The 19,031-nt window shown below is 36.1% G+C and overlaps 1 protein-coding gene across 1 annotated transcript; it reads left to right on the forward strand.

The window, feature by feature from the left end:
• The first annotated feature begins 1,819 nt into the window (after positions 1 to 1,819).
• Positions 1,820 to 17,889, forward strand: LOC140157122 (uncharacterized). Its single transcript, XM_072180200.1, has 8 exons — positions 1,820 to 1,942; positions 3,290 to 3,439; positions 7,060 to 7,373; positions 8,407 to 8,476; positions 9,566 to 9,820; positions 11,138 to 11,476; positions 12,974 to 13,070; positions 14,229 to 17,889. The coding sequence occupies exons 1-8, from the start codon at positions 1,891 to 1,893 to the stop codon at positions 15,784 to 15,786; spliced, it is 2,835 nt and encodes a 944-aa protein (XP_072036301.1). The 5' UTR covers positions 1,820 to 1,890; the 3' UTR covers positions 15,787 to 17,889.
• Positions 17,890 to 19,031: the final 1,142 nt, after the last annotated feature.

Raw genomic sequence — 19,031 nt, forward strand, 5'->3', positions numbered from 1 at the left:
ATACCGCCATGCACTACAAGCAAGTTGCACTCATCGCCTGTACATGTCTGCAATCATAGATTGAATACAATACCGGACCGCTCCTTTCAAAGATACTTATCTTATCTCAGTATTTCTTTGACATCTATGGTTCAATGCAAAGGTACCGCGTGAACGATATAGTGCAGGGCTATATCACAGTGGGGCTATATATTCAAAAATTGTATTCATCTATTAGTTAATCCGATTATTACGTCACTTCTACGTCGAATTGTTTTTGGAATTAGGCTGACCAGGGCCTATTAATTAGAATATGTGCATGACCAGTGTGCATAATCTATTGTTATACATGCCAGAAAATGTTCATTGAGTGTATATTTTGAACACATTTATAAAATCCCGGCTTTTTAAGAATATTAAGGGATGGGGTATTAACGTTTGGACAGTATTGTGGGACATTAGAGCACATCAGACATATCGAATTGCATTCTGAATACGAAGAATGTGCTTCTGATATCAAATAATTTTGATTTTTTGAAATTCGCAATGTAATACACATTTTATGGCAAATGATTAAAAATTGATATTTTTGATATTTAACAGTAGGTTGGATGAAAAGCCGACAATCAATTGACAATTTTGACCTTTCGTATTAAAGAAATGGATTTTTTCCCCAAAACATTTTTAAAAAATTAGGTCTTTTGGCGGAAAAAATCCATATCTTCAATATGAAAGGTCAAAATTTTCTATAGATCGTCAGCTTTTCCTCCCAGTTACATACACTTTAAGAATATGTCATTAGATTTATAAAATTTACTTCGAGGACTTTTTTTAACAAAAATGCGAAAAATATCAAATAATTTGTCATAAAATTTGTATTATATCGTGAATTTCAAAAAATGATGTGCTCTCATGTCCCACAAAGATACTGTCGAATCGCTCAAAACGCTCATTCCAGTTTCTTTCTTTTCTTTTTTTTTTTTTTTTGTTGTTGATGCATTTATGTTTATGGATTCTTGAAAAAATCAAACATTTGTGTCAAATTTTGAGCTTTTGTCCAATACAATCGAGTCGTGTGACACGGAAAGTGAATTGTACCTGGTGAATTGTTTGCATGTTTCAGAAGTCGTCTGTCGTGGTATAAAAATGTTATTTTGTTACTTTGTGATAATATCAAAACTTTATTTCCGCCTAAGATATACATGGTATATTCCACACATACTACCAAACAAATGAAATATGAAACCATTCATTTTACTTCAATTGTTGGTGCACCCACACGCTGTATTGAACTTGACTTAACGCACGTACATGCTCAGACAGCAAAACTATCACCGTTTCACGCTAATAATTACGTTGTCGTTCTATTGATGTTCACTGAACTCAAACGATTCAACTCGGACTAATTTTAACACAAAGGTAAGATATCCCATAAGTACACGGACCCGTTCGGGTAGAACTGTAAACGCACTCCGCATGCCGACTGCTCAGTGCTTGAAGTTGGCAAGTGCAATAGCTGCCATATGTAGCTGCCCTGTATAGATGAGTACAATATACTGTGTGTAATTTGCCAAATGTTCAAAGGGTAGCTATTGTACTTACCCACTTCTGTGTGTTTTGGTCAAGATTTTGATAATGTAGTAAATTCAAGTTGGCAAGGGTTAGTTTATATTGTACAATACTCTGGCATGGTAAATTTAACACTAAACAACTAAAACAAGTATTCATAATACACTTTCATGATTTGCAAGGTATTCTGGGATTAGTAACACCTTTAATTTGTACGTCTTTCAACTTACTGTGTAGAAATAGAAGGAAGTTAAATAAGTGAAATCTTTGGGAATGACAACATGTGAAGAACGGAACACCAACGATTTATGGCTAAAATGTTACTTTAATTAACAGAAGATCATGTTGAAGCTCGTTCTGCTTGTCCTCGTGTGTGCCAAATTGTCTTTGGCAGGTATGTAATAACGTCTGAAGCGGCTCTTATGGATACATTTCACTTTTAATATTAGTTTATTGTTCATGTCACAAAATTTATACATAATAGTTGTGTTCTGTAATAAACTACACTGATCAATCCTTTTTATTTGCATTTCTTGAACAGTCAGTGGTCTTAACTTTGTCAGTTTTTACAATGTATATACAGTCATGTAGAGACTCAGGGATTTGGTGATAACCATAAAAGCATAGGCAGACAAGCTCTTTAGAAACTATAACCTCAAGGTCATTAGCAACACCGAGTGTGTTCCAGATCATTTGGATTGTTCAGACGAATACAAATACGAACGTCCAACGCTTCCTTATGTCACTTTCTGATGACGATGCAATTGACCCGAGATACTAAGTCATTTACATGTTTGGTGACAACGTCTATCCACGATCAGATCTCCAATACAAAGTAGTGCGGATAATCATAAAGGGTCATGCTATAATGACGTGTAATGGTGAACATCATCTATATCGACAGAATCAAAAGCTTTCTTGTCCACAAAAGTAGTGAAAAGTGTAGCTGTTGTGACACCTTCCATATTAAACTCAGTATTGGGATGTAAATTGATCAACACAATCATGTCCTTTGCTAAACCCTACCTGTAGTATAGCAATATAAATGTGTGCAATGTCCAGACTTATTGGGACCCGCGACATAAGTACGGTTAAGGGTCCCGGGCCATGAGTACGGGTACAGTTCCCAGGCCATGGATACGGATCCCAGGTCATGGGTACGGGTACGGGTCCCAAGCGTAAAAGGGCTGGTGTCTACGTGGGTGTTGCTCTACCGCGTCTGGTGTTTTGTCAGGCTAAAGTAGGTTGGCATATATTTCTTGCCTTTATTTGGGCTATCATCCCGATATTTGGACTATCATCCCGCTATCTTACCTTGTTCTCGGTAGTCTTGCTCATTCCTGCCAAATTATTTACAGTCTTAGCCTAAACCGTTTCCACTAATTCACCAGCATTGGATAGGTATTAAATTTTCCTTTGAACTCATCTCTGTAATGCCTCCATGGCAAATTGAGCTAAATTGACGCCATTCCAGTTTGCATTCTTGATGTTTGGTTTGCTGATACCTTTCTTTATAGATTTTTCCCGTTTATCTAGAAGGTTTGATGTCTCTTAGCTTACCCATTGAACACCATTTAGTATCCTGTTTATGCCAATGATGGACTTTGCTGACTCCTCCACAGCTTTCGCAAAACTATTGTACAACTGCGACATGTCTGGATCCGCACATCCGATCACTATCTTGAAGGATACCTCAATTATTGTAATAGCCTTTTTTCCGTATCTTTCAATATACATATAGCAATCGAAGGAGACCCTTGTCAGTCGATGGAAGCGTATGGCTATGACAACATTGACAATACAGTAGATTTTTTCGACTGGGTATTAGCAGTTGGCCCATCGTCACCAGATGGTATGACAGGACCAGCAAATGGACGTACTAATACAACTGGTAAAGTGATAATACTGCTTTGTTGTATAAGTTTTAAAACTTATTCGTCTGTACTTAGTCTCGTTATGTCGTAGCCTCAGAAAATAATGTAACAAAATGTTCTACTTGTGCTACCTGTCCGTACACCAAAGTTACTAATTTAAATCTTATTCAAATTCAGAAAGCTGCAAAAGTGCAGAAACAGTACAATTAACACTGCTTTGTTCAATTATTAAAGCAATTCTATATTCAATTAAAAAACATGCTTGACATTTAACTCTCATTCCCACTTTATAGGTGGCGCAACCCCCGGCATAGTGAATTATAGGAGGGTTAGGGGCAAACATTTTTGGCAGATTGAAAGAAAGGGTCAAGCGATTTTTGGCAGGTCGAAAGGGGAGAGGACAAGCGATTTTTGGCACACGTGTTTGGGGCACCGTTTCTATATTACGCCTTAGAAAGGTGTAGGAAAACGTTAGGAACACGTTCAAATATGCGAAATTTCCTGCTCACTGCACTCGCAGCGTATAGACAATTAAAGGTTTTAAATTTGGGTTCCTCAACATTTTGCATGTGTAAAGAGGGAGGGGCGGGGCAAAGATTTTTTGGTATGTCAAAGGGGGTGGGCAAAGGTTTTGTGGTAGGTCGTATGGGGGAAGCGATTTTTGACAGACCATTATGAGAATTCACCACCCCTGACTGGGGTACACATAATTATTGCAGAGCCTCCATGATGCAGTCATGTCTACAGTAGAATTCATCTCGACCTTTGCAGGACTTAACCCCATTAAAAGCTATTAAACCAAGATAACACTCATTGAAACAGCTCAACTGATTAAATCGGATCTTCTCTGGCTGTGCACATGTGACTGTTTTCATGTGCGATATCGCAATAAAGTTTGTATTAAAGCTTCAGTTGGGTAACCGATTATAAAGAAAACGAAAGGAAACAATGGTATGTGTACCATTGTTCACGAAATGAGACAATGGCGTGCTTTTTGTAAACCAGCATTCTTGAAAATGAGCAACATAATGATTGTTGACTTAACACGATTTGGAAATAATTTCGTCATATTTTTGGTGTTATCTGTCGTTTACATATCCTTCCTAAAACACAAAAGTACGACCCTCTCCAAACACCTAAATTAGCTAAAAATTTAGGACATGTTACAAAACTATATTGTCTAGAATTTTAGAAGAGTACTTTTAATATTGGCCGGTTATTTTTCACACAGCGACGTTAACTAGGCAATGTACTATTACCTATAACATTAACTAAAACACCAAAGTACGAATATTTCCAAACATCTAAATTAGCTAAAAATTTAGGACATGTTAAAAACTATATTTTCTAGAACTTTAGAAGAGTACTTTTAATATTGGCCGGTTATTTTTCACACAGCGACGTTAACTAGTCATATCCCCATACTGTTAACGTAGGGCTATTTGTAAAGGTCACGCGTCAATGGGAAAGAGCACTGTGTATTGTGTATAGGAAAACGGACAGTAACTGCAGTATGCTTAGTTTTGCTGCAATCAGAGCGCGGACGAAAGCTTGACAGCTCTATTCGCCGTAGAAGTGATGATACAACAGATTAACCACCATATCAATTCGCCGCCGAAGTGATGTAATAATCGGATTGCTGCGAAGGCCTTAATCCCCTGTTGTTGAGCACATTTTAATTGGATTACGTAACTGATCTGCTCCGGTGACTGCACTGACGCTAAGCAGTGCAGTAAACAACACACTTTGGTAAATAAATTAAGATAAAAAGCAATCAAATTCTGAAGAAAAAAACCTTGAAATTTTGATTATCAACAACGTAAACTTGAACCCCGACTTTAAATCATCGCAATCGGCCATACAACAGCCGAGAGCTCCGAGATGCATGCGAATACGTTTTGTACACAAAACATGTTCAATTCGACTCGGAAACCGTGGCGAAAACAAGGGTCACAGATACCTTTTTATTTAATCATAAACATTCTGAGCGAAAGAGAAGCACTTTTTACCATCGCTGATGGAATATCCAGACCAGGTTCAAATTCGAACTCACGAAGTAATTTTCTGGGGTTGTGCTTCACTTGTTAACTGGGTCTGGTTACGTCCCGGTGGTTACAAAAAAGTGTAAAAATATTGGTAATGTGTGCATTGTTGTCTTTTGTGAGTTATTACAAAGATTTCTATGAATTATTCTTCCAAAATAAACATATCTTCTTGAAAGTTATAGACAAAAGGCAGTATTTTAATGTATCTTTCGTTTTATTCACGTGGCGTGATCCCCCCAATTAACAAATAACAAAAGCAAGGTCCGATATCTCAGTGTTAAAAAGCTTCCAACGGTATAATGTCTCATTTGCATAATTGACAAGGAACACCTTGAATAAGTTGTGGCTTGGAGCAGAGATCTTGTACAATTCCCATAATGCATTTCTTCCATTTCAATTTTCTGTACTGGTTTACTATATTTTGCCACATGGGTCGATAGTGACAAAATATACCTCTGTGTTTACTTCTAACCGATCTATGTTCAGCCAGTCTATTCTCAATATGAAAACAAAGGAAACCTGTACAAAGTAATAGTAAATGGGTGCGTCATTTGTTGAAATGGGGGGATGTATTATGTTGAAAAGGACTCTGGGACAGGTAAGATATTTTCCCTGGTTTTTGAGTTGAAAAATAGGGCCAATACCAAGATTTATTACTGCTTCTTGATTAACATGGGGAATAGTGCCCTTATTTACTGCATACCAAATATGGTCTGAACCCTTTTGAATAGTTAAACAGAATTCTCAGTGACAGGAGTTTGTGTGCAAGTGAGCGATGCTGGTTTCTAAACTACCCTGACGAATTTCTATTTTCTTGATTTTCTTTAAAATTTGATTCGTTTGAGGTACATTTTACAGGATATTTCACCTATATGAAACCAAATCTAATCTTAAAAAAACCCTGGAGAAATGCGTTTAAATTTAAGCCAGAGATGACAAAAAAACAACGAAAACGACCTTGATCATGTTTTCATTGTATAAACGTTATTCTAGGAGCTTGTCATTCAAAATAAAATCCACATTCACAATAGGAAATGGCCCTAGCAGCCTGCAATCATAGATTAAATACAATTCCGGTTTTTTTCAAAGATACTAATCTTAAGTCGTGTTCACACGGTCGGACTTTACCGGTAATAACTCACTTATGTCGGACCGTGTGAACAGGACTAACAGTGCGAGTGTTCAGCATGATATGGTTCAATGTAGAGGTACCGCATCAATGTATATTCAATAAATGTTTTAACCTATTGCTATGGTGTATATAGTTAATCCGGTTGTTACGTCACTTGTACAGCGAATACACATGCAGCGCCTTATCGGTTGTCTTATCGGTTCCATGATGATTTTGAAGAATTATATGTTATAACTAAATAATTAACATGATTAATTAATTAGTTAATTATTTAACAAGATTAATTAATTATTAATTTAATGAATGAATGAATGAATGAATGAATGAATGAATGAATGAATGAATGAATGAATTAATTAATTAATTAACATGATTAATTGATTAATTGATTAATTGATTAAATTAATTCGGTTCATGCTTACATTATCATGTACTTATTACCTTTTGAATGTGGTGACAGATGACTGCTATCTCCTACAAGCATCAAATTCCAATACAGCCGATAATGCAGTTTTATTCTCTCCTTGCTACAAACTGAGCAACGAATTGACGCCGTTGAACGACTCATCCAAGTTACGATTTTATCACTATACATACGGAAAGGATGTAAGATCGCTTCTTGTCTACCAACGTCAAGGATGTCTCGAATCAACAGAATGGACGACACGGCTAATTCCAACCAGTGGACATATTTGGGAGGTTGTAGGAAGTCAAAACAATTCATGGACTGAAGTAGAATTGACACTTAATACTGAATCATCCGGTCCTTTTCAGGTAAAGCCACGCAGAGAAAAAATGATGTTTGAATTTCAAAGAGTTATTTGTAAATGTGAAATGAACAACACGGCTTTTCATTTCACCCGTTAAACAAGTGTTGAACTTTTAAACAACTGCATGTTTAAATCAATTTTCTCTGTGTATGTACAGAAAATACAATAAAACAAACCTATACCCCCTACATACCCCTCCCTCCTCCGCTCCCCACACACACACCCCCACCCTACAAAACACACCAAAGCATAACAACGAAGTACATCAAGTGCTAACAAGACTGCGTTCCTCATGAGATCAAAAAGAAGAATTACGCCTCAGCTTTATATAATGTCAATTATCATTGTGATCAGTGGCGGCGGCGGAAGCATAAAATTTAGGAAAGACGAGCAGCGGATTTTGAGCAGGTTTTACTGTGGGTTTTTACTGCGCGCAAAAAAATCAATTTCAGACTACTTTAGCCCAAAATAAATGTTAATGTAATATACCAGTGCGAGCGAAGCGGTTAAATTTTACAATTTTACCCTATTTTGGTCCAAAACAGATTGTGTATCGAGTTAAATTGGGAGATGCACAGGGCAATTCCGACACTTCTTTTTAAACGTGTTCCACACCAATGTATATATGTTTCAAACTTTACAGATTTTCAAATTACCCATGATAAAATCCTGAACACAGACCATCAAAGTCATAACATGTTCAGATTTAAACATGCTTACAATCGATTACGTTAAGAAAAGCGTTTAACACAGTAATAACATTATAGTCAACGAACTTCGTGTTTTTTGCCGGTGAGACAAACAAGCTGCCTTAAAAATCTGTCATAGCGATAAAACGTCTGCAAGAAGAACAGAGCCTCAACACACAAGAAAGAAAAAATCGGAAAATCACAGCAGAAAACGAAAAACGCAGCATTTGTCGCAATGGGAAAATAAACACAAAAACGTCGGATTATAGAAAAACTTTAATGAAATAACTATTAAAGACCTACATTTCATGAATAAATAATGAAAATGATTTGACCGTTTACCATTAGATCTTATTTGAAGCCGTTGTTGGAAGTGGTAGTCTTGGTCATATTGCCGTAGATGACATAAGTATTACTGGTAAGTGTTTGTAACTAAATATTAATTTTGCACATTTCGAACGTTACTTTATACAGGCCGTATCAAAATGATCGTTCTCCGACTGGTTTCAATTTCCGTTAATGTTTTTATTTTAAATATTGGTGAAATTAGTGGCAATTTAGTTTAAATCACATTGCTAAGAATGCCAGGTTTATGAGAAAAGCACATTCTATTTTTAAAAGGCCTTATTCTTTTCGCAATTTTATCACACACAAAACTGGCATGATGGCATGTCCCCAAATGATGTTATTTGACAGAAAATTTGTAAAAGTAGTTTTGCTCATCATGCTTCAATGAACATACAAGCACCTTTGAAGTTTTAGAAGTTGTATACTTTGACCATAATGACACATGGATTCATTGTGTCATTTCATCATTTTTCAAAGGTAGTCATATAGATTTAGCTCATTTTGAGTGACATATTTAGTAGGTTTAATGTATTTCCTATTTTTGTTGCGCACATACTTTAACCGATATCTGTATATGACTTGAAGGTAAAATAAAATAGTTCCAAAACATTCTAAGATACATTATTAAGAATGTTAGAGGAATTTCGGGATTTTGGCCGCCATCTTGGATTTAAGGAAAGTCCCGTGGGCTTAATTTACTTCTTTCATCCAAAGTAATATACATGCCCAGTATGACCTTGGTAGGAAAAGTGTTAGTTTTTTTCATGGGATAAACCTGTCTATAACGTGCTCACCATGCATTTTACGGGGGGAAATGCGACGGGGCCCGATACAAGTTACCAAGAGTGTTTTGATTAATGATGATAATAATAATAACACTAATAATAATAATAATAATAATAATAATAATAATAATAATAATAATAATAATAATAATAATATTAATAACACTAATAATAATAATAACACTAATAATAATAATAATAATAATAATAATGATAATAATAATAATAATAATAATAATAATAATAATAATAATAATAATAATAATAATAATAATAATAATAATAATAATAATAATATGCATCAATAAAGATGATGATGATGATCAATGATGATGATGATGATGATATGAATTTCATTATTTAACCATACCCAGGAGTGACATGTTACTCCACTGAAAAAAGTTTCTTCTGTGACAACAGTAGCTGTATTCCCGATCTCTATGTATGTGATGATGTAAATGTAGTTGACTGCATTGACGGTACTGATCAAGCTGATGATACATGTCAGCCATGCGATCTCCCTACTACTTTCACGTGCAACAATGGCAGATGTATTAATCAAACACAACTCTGTGATGGAGTTCACAATTGCGGAGCACCTGTTAGCGAAGATGAAACTAATTGTCAAGGTAAAGGATTAATGATAAAAGAACTATTATATCAGTCAAATTCTACCAGTATTGTCGTCTACTTCATTATAAATATATATAAAGAAATGTGATTTATTTAACGAAACAATAACTATTATGTTCAATGGCGTATCAGTATACAGTGGACTTCGGGTATATATATAAATGCGCATTTATAAATGCGCACGTGACATCTACAAGTCGCCATACCGTGTTCAACGATATAAGGTACCCGGATGTACATAAACTCCCCGTGCAAAAGTATAGGGGAAAATGACAGGTCGCAAGGAAAATTGCTTTTTCAAAATAGTGGCATTGATTGCAAAGGGTAAAATAACTTGACCCGAAAGATAAACTCTTTATTAACGTTTTCCATCACGGAAAAAAAAATTAACTACGGAAAAGCTAGATATAGGTGATTTACAAACTTATATTTCATAATTTCCGTGCTAAATGGGCGTGCCAATTGGCCATATCTATGACGTAGTGCTGGTTTCATACTATCATGCTTCTTGCCGCCGGGCGGCGTGACACACGCGCATTGTAGACAAACAGACACAATCAAGACTTGTGAATGGCTGATAAGTCATGCCTCTTGTCGCAACGGCATGAAAGTATGAAAGGGGACAAGGTCAGAACTGTGCAGGCGGCGGATGACATGATCGAGCCGGCAACTTGTGAAACCGCCCGGCCGTATGGCATTTTCCAATATAGTCGGTTAATTTTGTGGGGTTCATTATCGAACCCCAACGCTTTTAGCTTGTATTTATATTATTTATCAACATAGGCCTATTTGTTTGTGATATTTCAAGCGTTTTAAAATTTCAAAATAATCCCATTCAATTACACGGTTGACGATGAAAATTTACTGAATTTAGAGAATGCAATGCGGCCACCACCTGGAACTGTGGTCGCAATTTCAGTGATTGACAGTGAGGTAACACGAACATGGCACTGGCCATCTGGTCACGTGCGCATTTATATATGCGCATTTATATATACAACCGAAGTCCACTGATTATTGAAAATATACATGTTCACTCCCTGATTTGTTTTTTCAAGTTCAATGATATATTATGGCATGACATAATATTTTATAATCTATACTTATATGACTAAAATACTCTACCAAGCGATTAAAAATTCCAATCCAACATGTTGAGACAGCATATAGCTACAGATGGTAGCAGTTACTAGAAAGAAAGCAATTCGTTTACCATGTTAAGAACAAAATGACGGCTTTTGTTCAAATTTTAAGATTTTTTTAATATAACCCTTTAAAATGCGTAACTTATTCTTTCTTCGTGCATTAATCAGGTACAACTACGTATTCGACGTCAAATACACCTAGTGGTATTCTCTCTACAACTCACCCTGCATCTACTACGACTGGGTCCACTGAAATCCTCACTACATCACAACCTACCGAAACAACGAAAACTACAACAGAACAAAAAACTAGAATATCAACTGACGATAGTTTGACTGCATCTTACACGTCAGTTGATCAGGAATCTGGAACCGATGGGAGTGGCTCGACGAAGACTTCTTTTACTGATTATATGACATCTGCTACCAAAATTACAGGGAAAGGAGACAATGATAAAAGTGCAACAAATGAGACAGTCAGTTTTTGTGACAGCGATGCTATAATAGGTGAGAATAAACTACACTACGCAAAAAAAGTTTCTTTATGGTTAGGAATTTTACCCACTATTAAAATCTAGCGACTAATTTTGTACGTGTGCTAAATGATGCGCATTTTGACACCTCAATCACCACTCTACGACACTCCTGAGAAAAGATATGAATGTTTAAGTAACACGAGGTCGAAAAATGAAAATTGCAAAAGGGCCTATTCAAGTTTTCAACATAAAAGAACACAAAAAACAACAAAAATGCAGATAACATTTTTTGTTTAATTGCTGAGCACATTTCACGCATCATACTGCCGCTTCCAACTTCACTTGAGATTAATCTCTTTCTTTACCAGACTTTCAATACTTTGTGTGTCCACCGTTGGCTTCCCTTAAAGCAGCCACGCGTCCGCGGCATCTCATGCTCCTAATGAGGCGTCGAAAGTTACCTTGCTCAACCCCGTGCCACTCGTTGATAACGATGCGACGCAATCCCAGCAGAGTTGTATCTGCCTTTATCTTCTTGTTGACTCGTCTCTTGTGCTGATCCCAAAGGTTCTCCAAGGGGTTAAGATCAGGGCTTCTGGAGGGCCACTCAAGTGTCTCAATTCCTTCTGCTTCCAGGAATGCAGCTGTAATCATGACCTGTTTTGAATTCTTTTTCCAAATCCATCTCTCAAAACATAAATGTCTTAGTACCCACTCACCTTTGTCTTTGATCATTCATCTGCACAATAAGCAAAGGATTATCCAACATGCATCAATTAAGATGCTTTAAATTAAAATTGAAAAGGCGGGAATAATGAAACCGTCTTGGATCAGTGAATCGGCTCTAAAACCATTGAATAGGCTTCTTTGCAATTTTCATTTTTCGACCTCGTGTTACTTAAACATTCATATCTTTTCTCAGGAGTGTCGTAGGGTAGTGATTGAGGTGTCAAAATGCGCAGGACAATCTCCCGCATGCGATTATTTAGCAAACGTACAACATTGGTCGCTAGATTTTAAAATTGGATAAATCTCCTAACCATAAAGAAACTTTTTTTGCGTAGTTTAGTTTTTCTCGTCTTTCATTGCTACAAATATTAAGGTCAATAGATCACTTGTTCATTTTGCACAGTAAAAAGAAAAATATAAATTTTTCATTAAAAAAACAAATATTTTGCTTGCAAGCAATATTTAAAACCTACAAGCTATATGATATGTAGAATGTTAATGTTTTCGTTCCGCCTTGTTTGTTTTGTTTCTGTTTTATTGTTTTTTAACTTGTTTGTGTGTGCTTCGCTTAATTCGCTGTTGAATAACAATACCGTGTGTCTTTGCTTTCGTTGTGGATACCGAATAAATAATGGACCACGTGTCTATAGATATACAAAATACTGCTATATGCATTAGCTTTAAAGAATTTTAAAAAAAGTCGGTTTTATGGATGTGTTGGGTTTATTCAACAAACCCACACAACATATTTCACTCTGGATGGAGTGTAACAATATAATTCTTGACTTTTTTTCTTCAGCTGGATTTGATAACTGCTCTTTCATTGGTATCATCGTAGCACTTGCCATCATATTCATAGTATTTGTCATATGGCTCATAGCATTTACATACAACAGGTAATTATCAACGAATCTAACCGATACAGTGATAACTCTCTAGTCCGAAGGTTCCCTAGTCCGAATATGGGGTTTTCTAGTCTAAAGGTTCGCTAGTCCGAATAATAAATAAGGTTCTCTAGTAATAAGGTTCTATAAGGCTCGCTAACCCTAACCCTAACCCAAACACTAACCCTAACCCTAACCCTAATCATAACCCTAATCATAACCCCAACCCTAACCCTAACCGGGACCCTAACCCTTATTCTATATTCGGATTAGCGAACTTAATTTGGTTTTCGGACTAGCGACCCTTCGGACTAGAGAAGCTTCGGACTAGAGAGAAGTCACGACTGATACACAAACTTGCTATTTCTTTATGTGGTACGAGAATATACCGCATTCGCGGTTTGAACTACAAACCTTGTCTTCGTCTCCTTTGGTAGTTTGATGGCGCATACGATATATTCTCATATCACACTTGACGCAATCCAATAATTTTCTTTTTATCGCTGAAAAGATGGAATTGACATTATAAATAATATTGCAATCGAAACTCACCTACCTCCTCGAGTAACAATATGAAACGTCGTAGGCTTCATGGTCTTGTTAATAATATGCCATGCAGAGTTGTCCATTGAATTACAAACCGCGGCAGTTTTGAATATTTCAATTATTAATCCCACACAATTAGCCAAAGTGAATAATAAGCAAGTTCGATATTACGAGATTGTGTTGCATTGTGGGATACATGCGCTGTGCCAAAGTTACTGCCATCCATTGCAAAACAAGGAAACAAATATTCATTTTGTGGTTACTTTCAAATGTGACGAAATCCACTTTTTCCTCATTTGCAATAAAGACTATATTCATCTTTTTCAAATTGATATCAATCATATCATGAATATTTAAAAAGAAAAAAAACATGAACAGTAGAATTTTGCGATTATTTGTAGCCTGTTTCTGTGTACAAGTAGGTACAAAATCTCACGGGACGGCCGATTTTGGTACACCTGACCTATGACCTAAGCCGGAAATGTGTAATGTGCAAAACGCTTATTGTAGTTTGAAACACTGTAACCACTGCCAGAATTACCAAATCGTACGTTATAGATGATACATTTTTTATTGATATTATACTTGAACTTTTTGCTCACCTACTTATCGGTTTGGTTTCAGGTACGGTGCTTCTTCGCGGCGAAAGCCGAGCGCAATGTCCGCTATCACGTCCTTTGATGAAGCCGGGAACAACTCTATGGCTCACGATCTGTCTGTTACTGGACACGACAATACCACAGCATTACAAACAATTATACAAACTGAGAAAGAAACGGGTGCCGAAGATATCAATAGGGAAGTTTCAACCACTACATTCGGTGTTGATTCTCACAACAAAGAGAGTAGTGGGAACGGTAAAACAAAATCTGATCCCGATTCAGAGGCACTTGATGAAGGTAAAAAGAGAGATAAGGATGGAGATAGTCATGATATAGCATCTGCTGAAATGAATGGGGATGTGAAATCACTGTCGACCACATCTGGTCCTGACGCCACGGCAGAGGAGATAAAAGCAGAAGTTCCGAATTCAACAGTATCCCTGATGAGTACATCTAAAGATGATCGTAATGACGGCGTAGTTCTGACAGGGTTCAGAAACCGGAGCTCGATGGTTAATCCTGGTGCAACCCCGCAGATAAATGATCCACAACAAGCCGATGAAGATGATATTAAGCAAGTGGAAGATCCAATGAAAAGCGATATTCCGGCTGTAAATATTGAAGACACTGCGTCACTGTCACTTGTCAAGCCGGATGAAGAAAAGACGCAGCCTGCAAAATCTACAGAGATTCCACGAGCACCAAGCTTTGATAGCGGATATTCTAAAATTGATATTAATCCATCAGAAGGATCATCAAAGCCACCAGATAGTCAAGAATCTCCCGCCTATGAAGATGTCAATCTAGGTGACACGAAGCCGCGTGAATTGGTACGTCGCCCAACTTTACCTGATGGACATCCGTCTGTGAAGCCTCCAATAGCAGACAAGCCTCCTATAAAGGACAAGCCTCCTATTAAAGACAAACCAAAGTCCAAAAAGCAAGCTAACATTATTCCACCATCAGGAAGACTGACTGCGATAGCAGAAAATATTTCAAACCCGAGTACAAACAGCGTAACACCACCAGAACCTGTGTATAGTCAACCTGATAAAACACGAAACAGCAAACTGGTCCTAGATGATGTATCATTGCTGTATAGTAAGCCAGATAAGAGAAAATCAAGTGGTTATTCTAAGATCGATGACAAGTCGCCAGGAGAATCACCTGAAGCTCAAGAAGCTGTGTACAATTCCACTTACGAAGACGTGGGTGGCATGCCGAAACAGCCTGAAACACGACGTCCGACACTCCCAGAGGGTCACCCTTCTCTAAAACAAAAGCAAACGGACAAAGATCCGTCTGAGTTACACTCTAATGGGACCAATGTTGTGAGCTCGCCTACCAGTGATGACATTGAAACGGAAGAACCGTATGCCGAGATGAGGCCTATATCTAGAGTTGTCGAACCTTCCACAGAGCAGGTGAATGACAAAGATGATATGAATGATAATGATGAAGTAATTTATGAGGATGCAACGGAAGGTAACAAAGGTCAGAAAATAGTTAACGGCAATTCCGATGACTCAGGGTGGGTGGACAATAATATTTATGTAAGTACAGATGTTAACCCAGATTAATTTTCCTTCTAGAAACAAACAACTTTGTAGTACTTTGTGTTGTATCATCATGATCATGTTTAAGTACTGATGTTTTGTACCAACCGTGATTGTATACTGCGCCAAAAATGTATCCTTACACTTGGAAGAAAAATCTTAATTTTTAAACTAAACCATATTTGGGTAAATTTATTTGTTTAATAGATCTAATCCGGCTCATTATGACACACCATTGCTTCCAATGTCTTCAAGAAGGAAGAAGCAACGTTACAAGCATTTGATTAGACGAAGATCCAGTTTTAAAAGGGACAAACTGGCCTATTCTAACCTCCACGTACTAGACATTCTGGTTTGAGAGTGGTGAATGGCTAATTTATGCGTTTGGCTTTAATTTAAAACAACAGGAACGAAAGAAAACTGAAACAAAAGAACTGACAAATATAATGAAAGTACAGAGAAGTAAACACTGAAATAAAAACTGTTTTAAATAAAGCTTCATTGAAGAAACTGTGTTGTCTCTTTGTTGCGCTTGTTGGAATATTTTTGCGCCTTGATAGGCCAGTTTGTCACTTTTAAAACTGGACCTTCGTCTATTCAATTGCCTGAAACTGTACTTCTTGTGGTCACATTGGATTCAATGTGGTGTCATTATGTGTAGGATTAGATTTAAAATTGTAATTATTTTTCCAAGCGTAAGGATACATTTTTATGGAATTTTTGGGAATGTTGAGCATGTAAATTTGGCAAATGGAAAATTTAAATCAGTGGTACTATTAATCAGATTGACAAGTTGCCAAGTGATATTTAAGCTTTATATAATACAGGTTTACACAAATTTACTATTGAATGTACCCATAAAGGTATGTGTAAATACAGATGTCAATAATCATGATAATTGGTGGTTAATTCTAAAAAATGAGGAAAGGGCAGTGAATAAAAACACAGAAACTACACAGAAAGGTAAACATTTACACATAAGCACACGCACCCCAGTGTCTAATGTCTAATATGTATGAATCCGACATGGCCGTTTATGATGGGCCCGGATGATGGGGTCATATTTTAAAGTTACCAATACCATACCAATGTATTTTTTTCGCCATAAGGATTCGGAAAAAGTATAGTTGACCTATCTCCGACGTACATCAGTTCTTGAGTTATAGACAAAAGGTCAAATGTCAATTTTGGAATCCACAAGGATCAACAATTGTTCCGAATTTAATACATGTACAAAGAGACTAAAATTGTTCCTTTGGCAAAATCAAAATTAAAAATCAAAATATTAATAATTCAATATTTTGTGTCTTGTAACATCATATAAAATAGGTTACGGTCTACAGAGTTCATTGGGCTTTGACCGTTTTTGGCCCGTTTCACAGGAGATAAAACACGAGGTCCGTTATGCACAAAACAACTTTGGACCTGGTCTAACTATGGATGCTAAACATAGGGAAGGATCCTTTTAATCTTTAATAATTAATTTTCCTCCCAAAATTAAACTGTAGCCATCTTCTATTAAGCTACATGTATTTGCCCTTAAAATTATAGATTACGGTATGTAAATACCAAAAAGTTCCTTTTCCATAGAACTAATCTCCATAGTCCAGGTCTAAACCAGGTTTGTGCATACAAACCTGATAGTTTTTCAATTTTTGACTCCTGTGTGACCTTTTGCGAGATGGACGCATGTTGCAATTTGTGGTAGGTCTTTTACAGTTTGACAAAACTACACCCCTATAATGTGGGGGTGATGATGTGGGGGGGGGGTGTATATAATATATACGGTATATAAGCCTAATGTGGGCCGACTAGCCCTATCAATATAATTATGCATTATACAGATTATTTAATAATAAGCAATATGAGGTGCTAATTTTAGAGGGGTTTAGTGCAAAGAAGTCGAAATTGGGTTATTTATAGATTATGAACGTTTTGAAATACAAAACTTGCTATTGTTATAAGCAATCAATTAAACTTTAAAAATTGAAGTTCCAACCAATATTATAAATACGTTAAGGGATCTGGAATGAGCGTTTTGAGCGTTTCGACAGTATTTTTTTGTGGGACATGAGAGCACATCAGACATATCGAATTGCATTCTGAATACGAAGAATGTCTTTCTGCTATCAAATAATTTTCACTTTTTTGAATTCACGATCTAATACAAATTTTATGACAAATTATTAAAATTGGATATTTTTCACATTTTTGATATATAACAGTCCTCGAAGTAAATTTTATAAATCTAATGATATATTCTTAAAGTGTATGTAGCTGGGAGGAAAAGCCGACGATCAATTGAAAATTTTGACCTTTCATATTGAAGATATGGATTTTTTTCCCCAAAAGACCTAATTTTTTTGGTGTTTTGGGAAAAAAATCCATATCTTCAATATGAAAGGTCAAAATTTTCAATTGATCGTCGGCTTGTCATCCCACCTACATACACTTTAAGTATAAATCATCAGATTTATAAAGTTTACTTCGAGTACTGTTAAATATCAAAAATATCAATTTTTAATCATTTGCCATAAAATGTGTATTACATTGCGACTTTCAAAAAATCAAAATTATTTGATATCAGAAGGACATTCTTCGTATTCAGAATGCAATTCGATCTGTCTGATGTGCTCTAATGTCCCACAATAAAAACTGTCCAAACGTTCATACCCCATCCCTTAAGAAATTGAAATACAAAAGGCTTCTCCTGTAAAAATGACAGAATGTCACTTACGATTTGTATGTTTAGAAATAGAAATGTCAGAAGTTGTTCTAGTTTGCATATATTATATTCTTCTGTATAACCCCTTAAGGGATGGGGTATGAACGTTTGGACAGTATTTATTGTGGGACATTAGAGCACATCAGACATATCGAATTGCTTTTTGAATACGAAGAATTTCCTTCTGATATCAAATAATTTTGATTTTTTGAAATTCGCAATGTAATACACATTTTACGGCAAATGATTAAAAATTGATATTTTTGATAATTAACAGTACTCGAAGTAAACTTTATAAATCTGATGATTTATACTTAAAGTGTATGGGATGAAAAGCCGACGATCAATTGAAAATTTTGACCTTTCGTATTGAAGATATGGATTTTTTTTTTCAAAACACAAAAAAAAATTAGGTCTCTTTGGGAAAAAATCCATATCTTCAATATGAAAGGTCAAAATTTTCAATTGATCGTCGGCTTTTTCTCCAAGCTACATACACTTTAAGAATATATCATTAGATTGATAAAATATACTTCGAGGACTG

This window comes from Amphiura filiformis, chromosome 7 (assembly GCF_039555335.1).
Source record: "Amphiura filiformis chromosome 7, Afil_fr2py, whole genome shotgun sequence".
Classification (NCBI taxonomy): Eukaryota; Metazoa; Echinodermata; class Ophiuroidea; order Amphilepidida; family Amphiuridae; genus Amphiura; species Amphiura filiformis.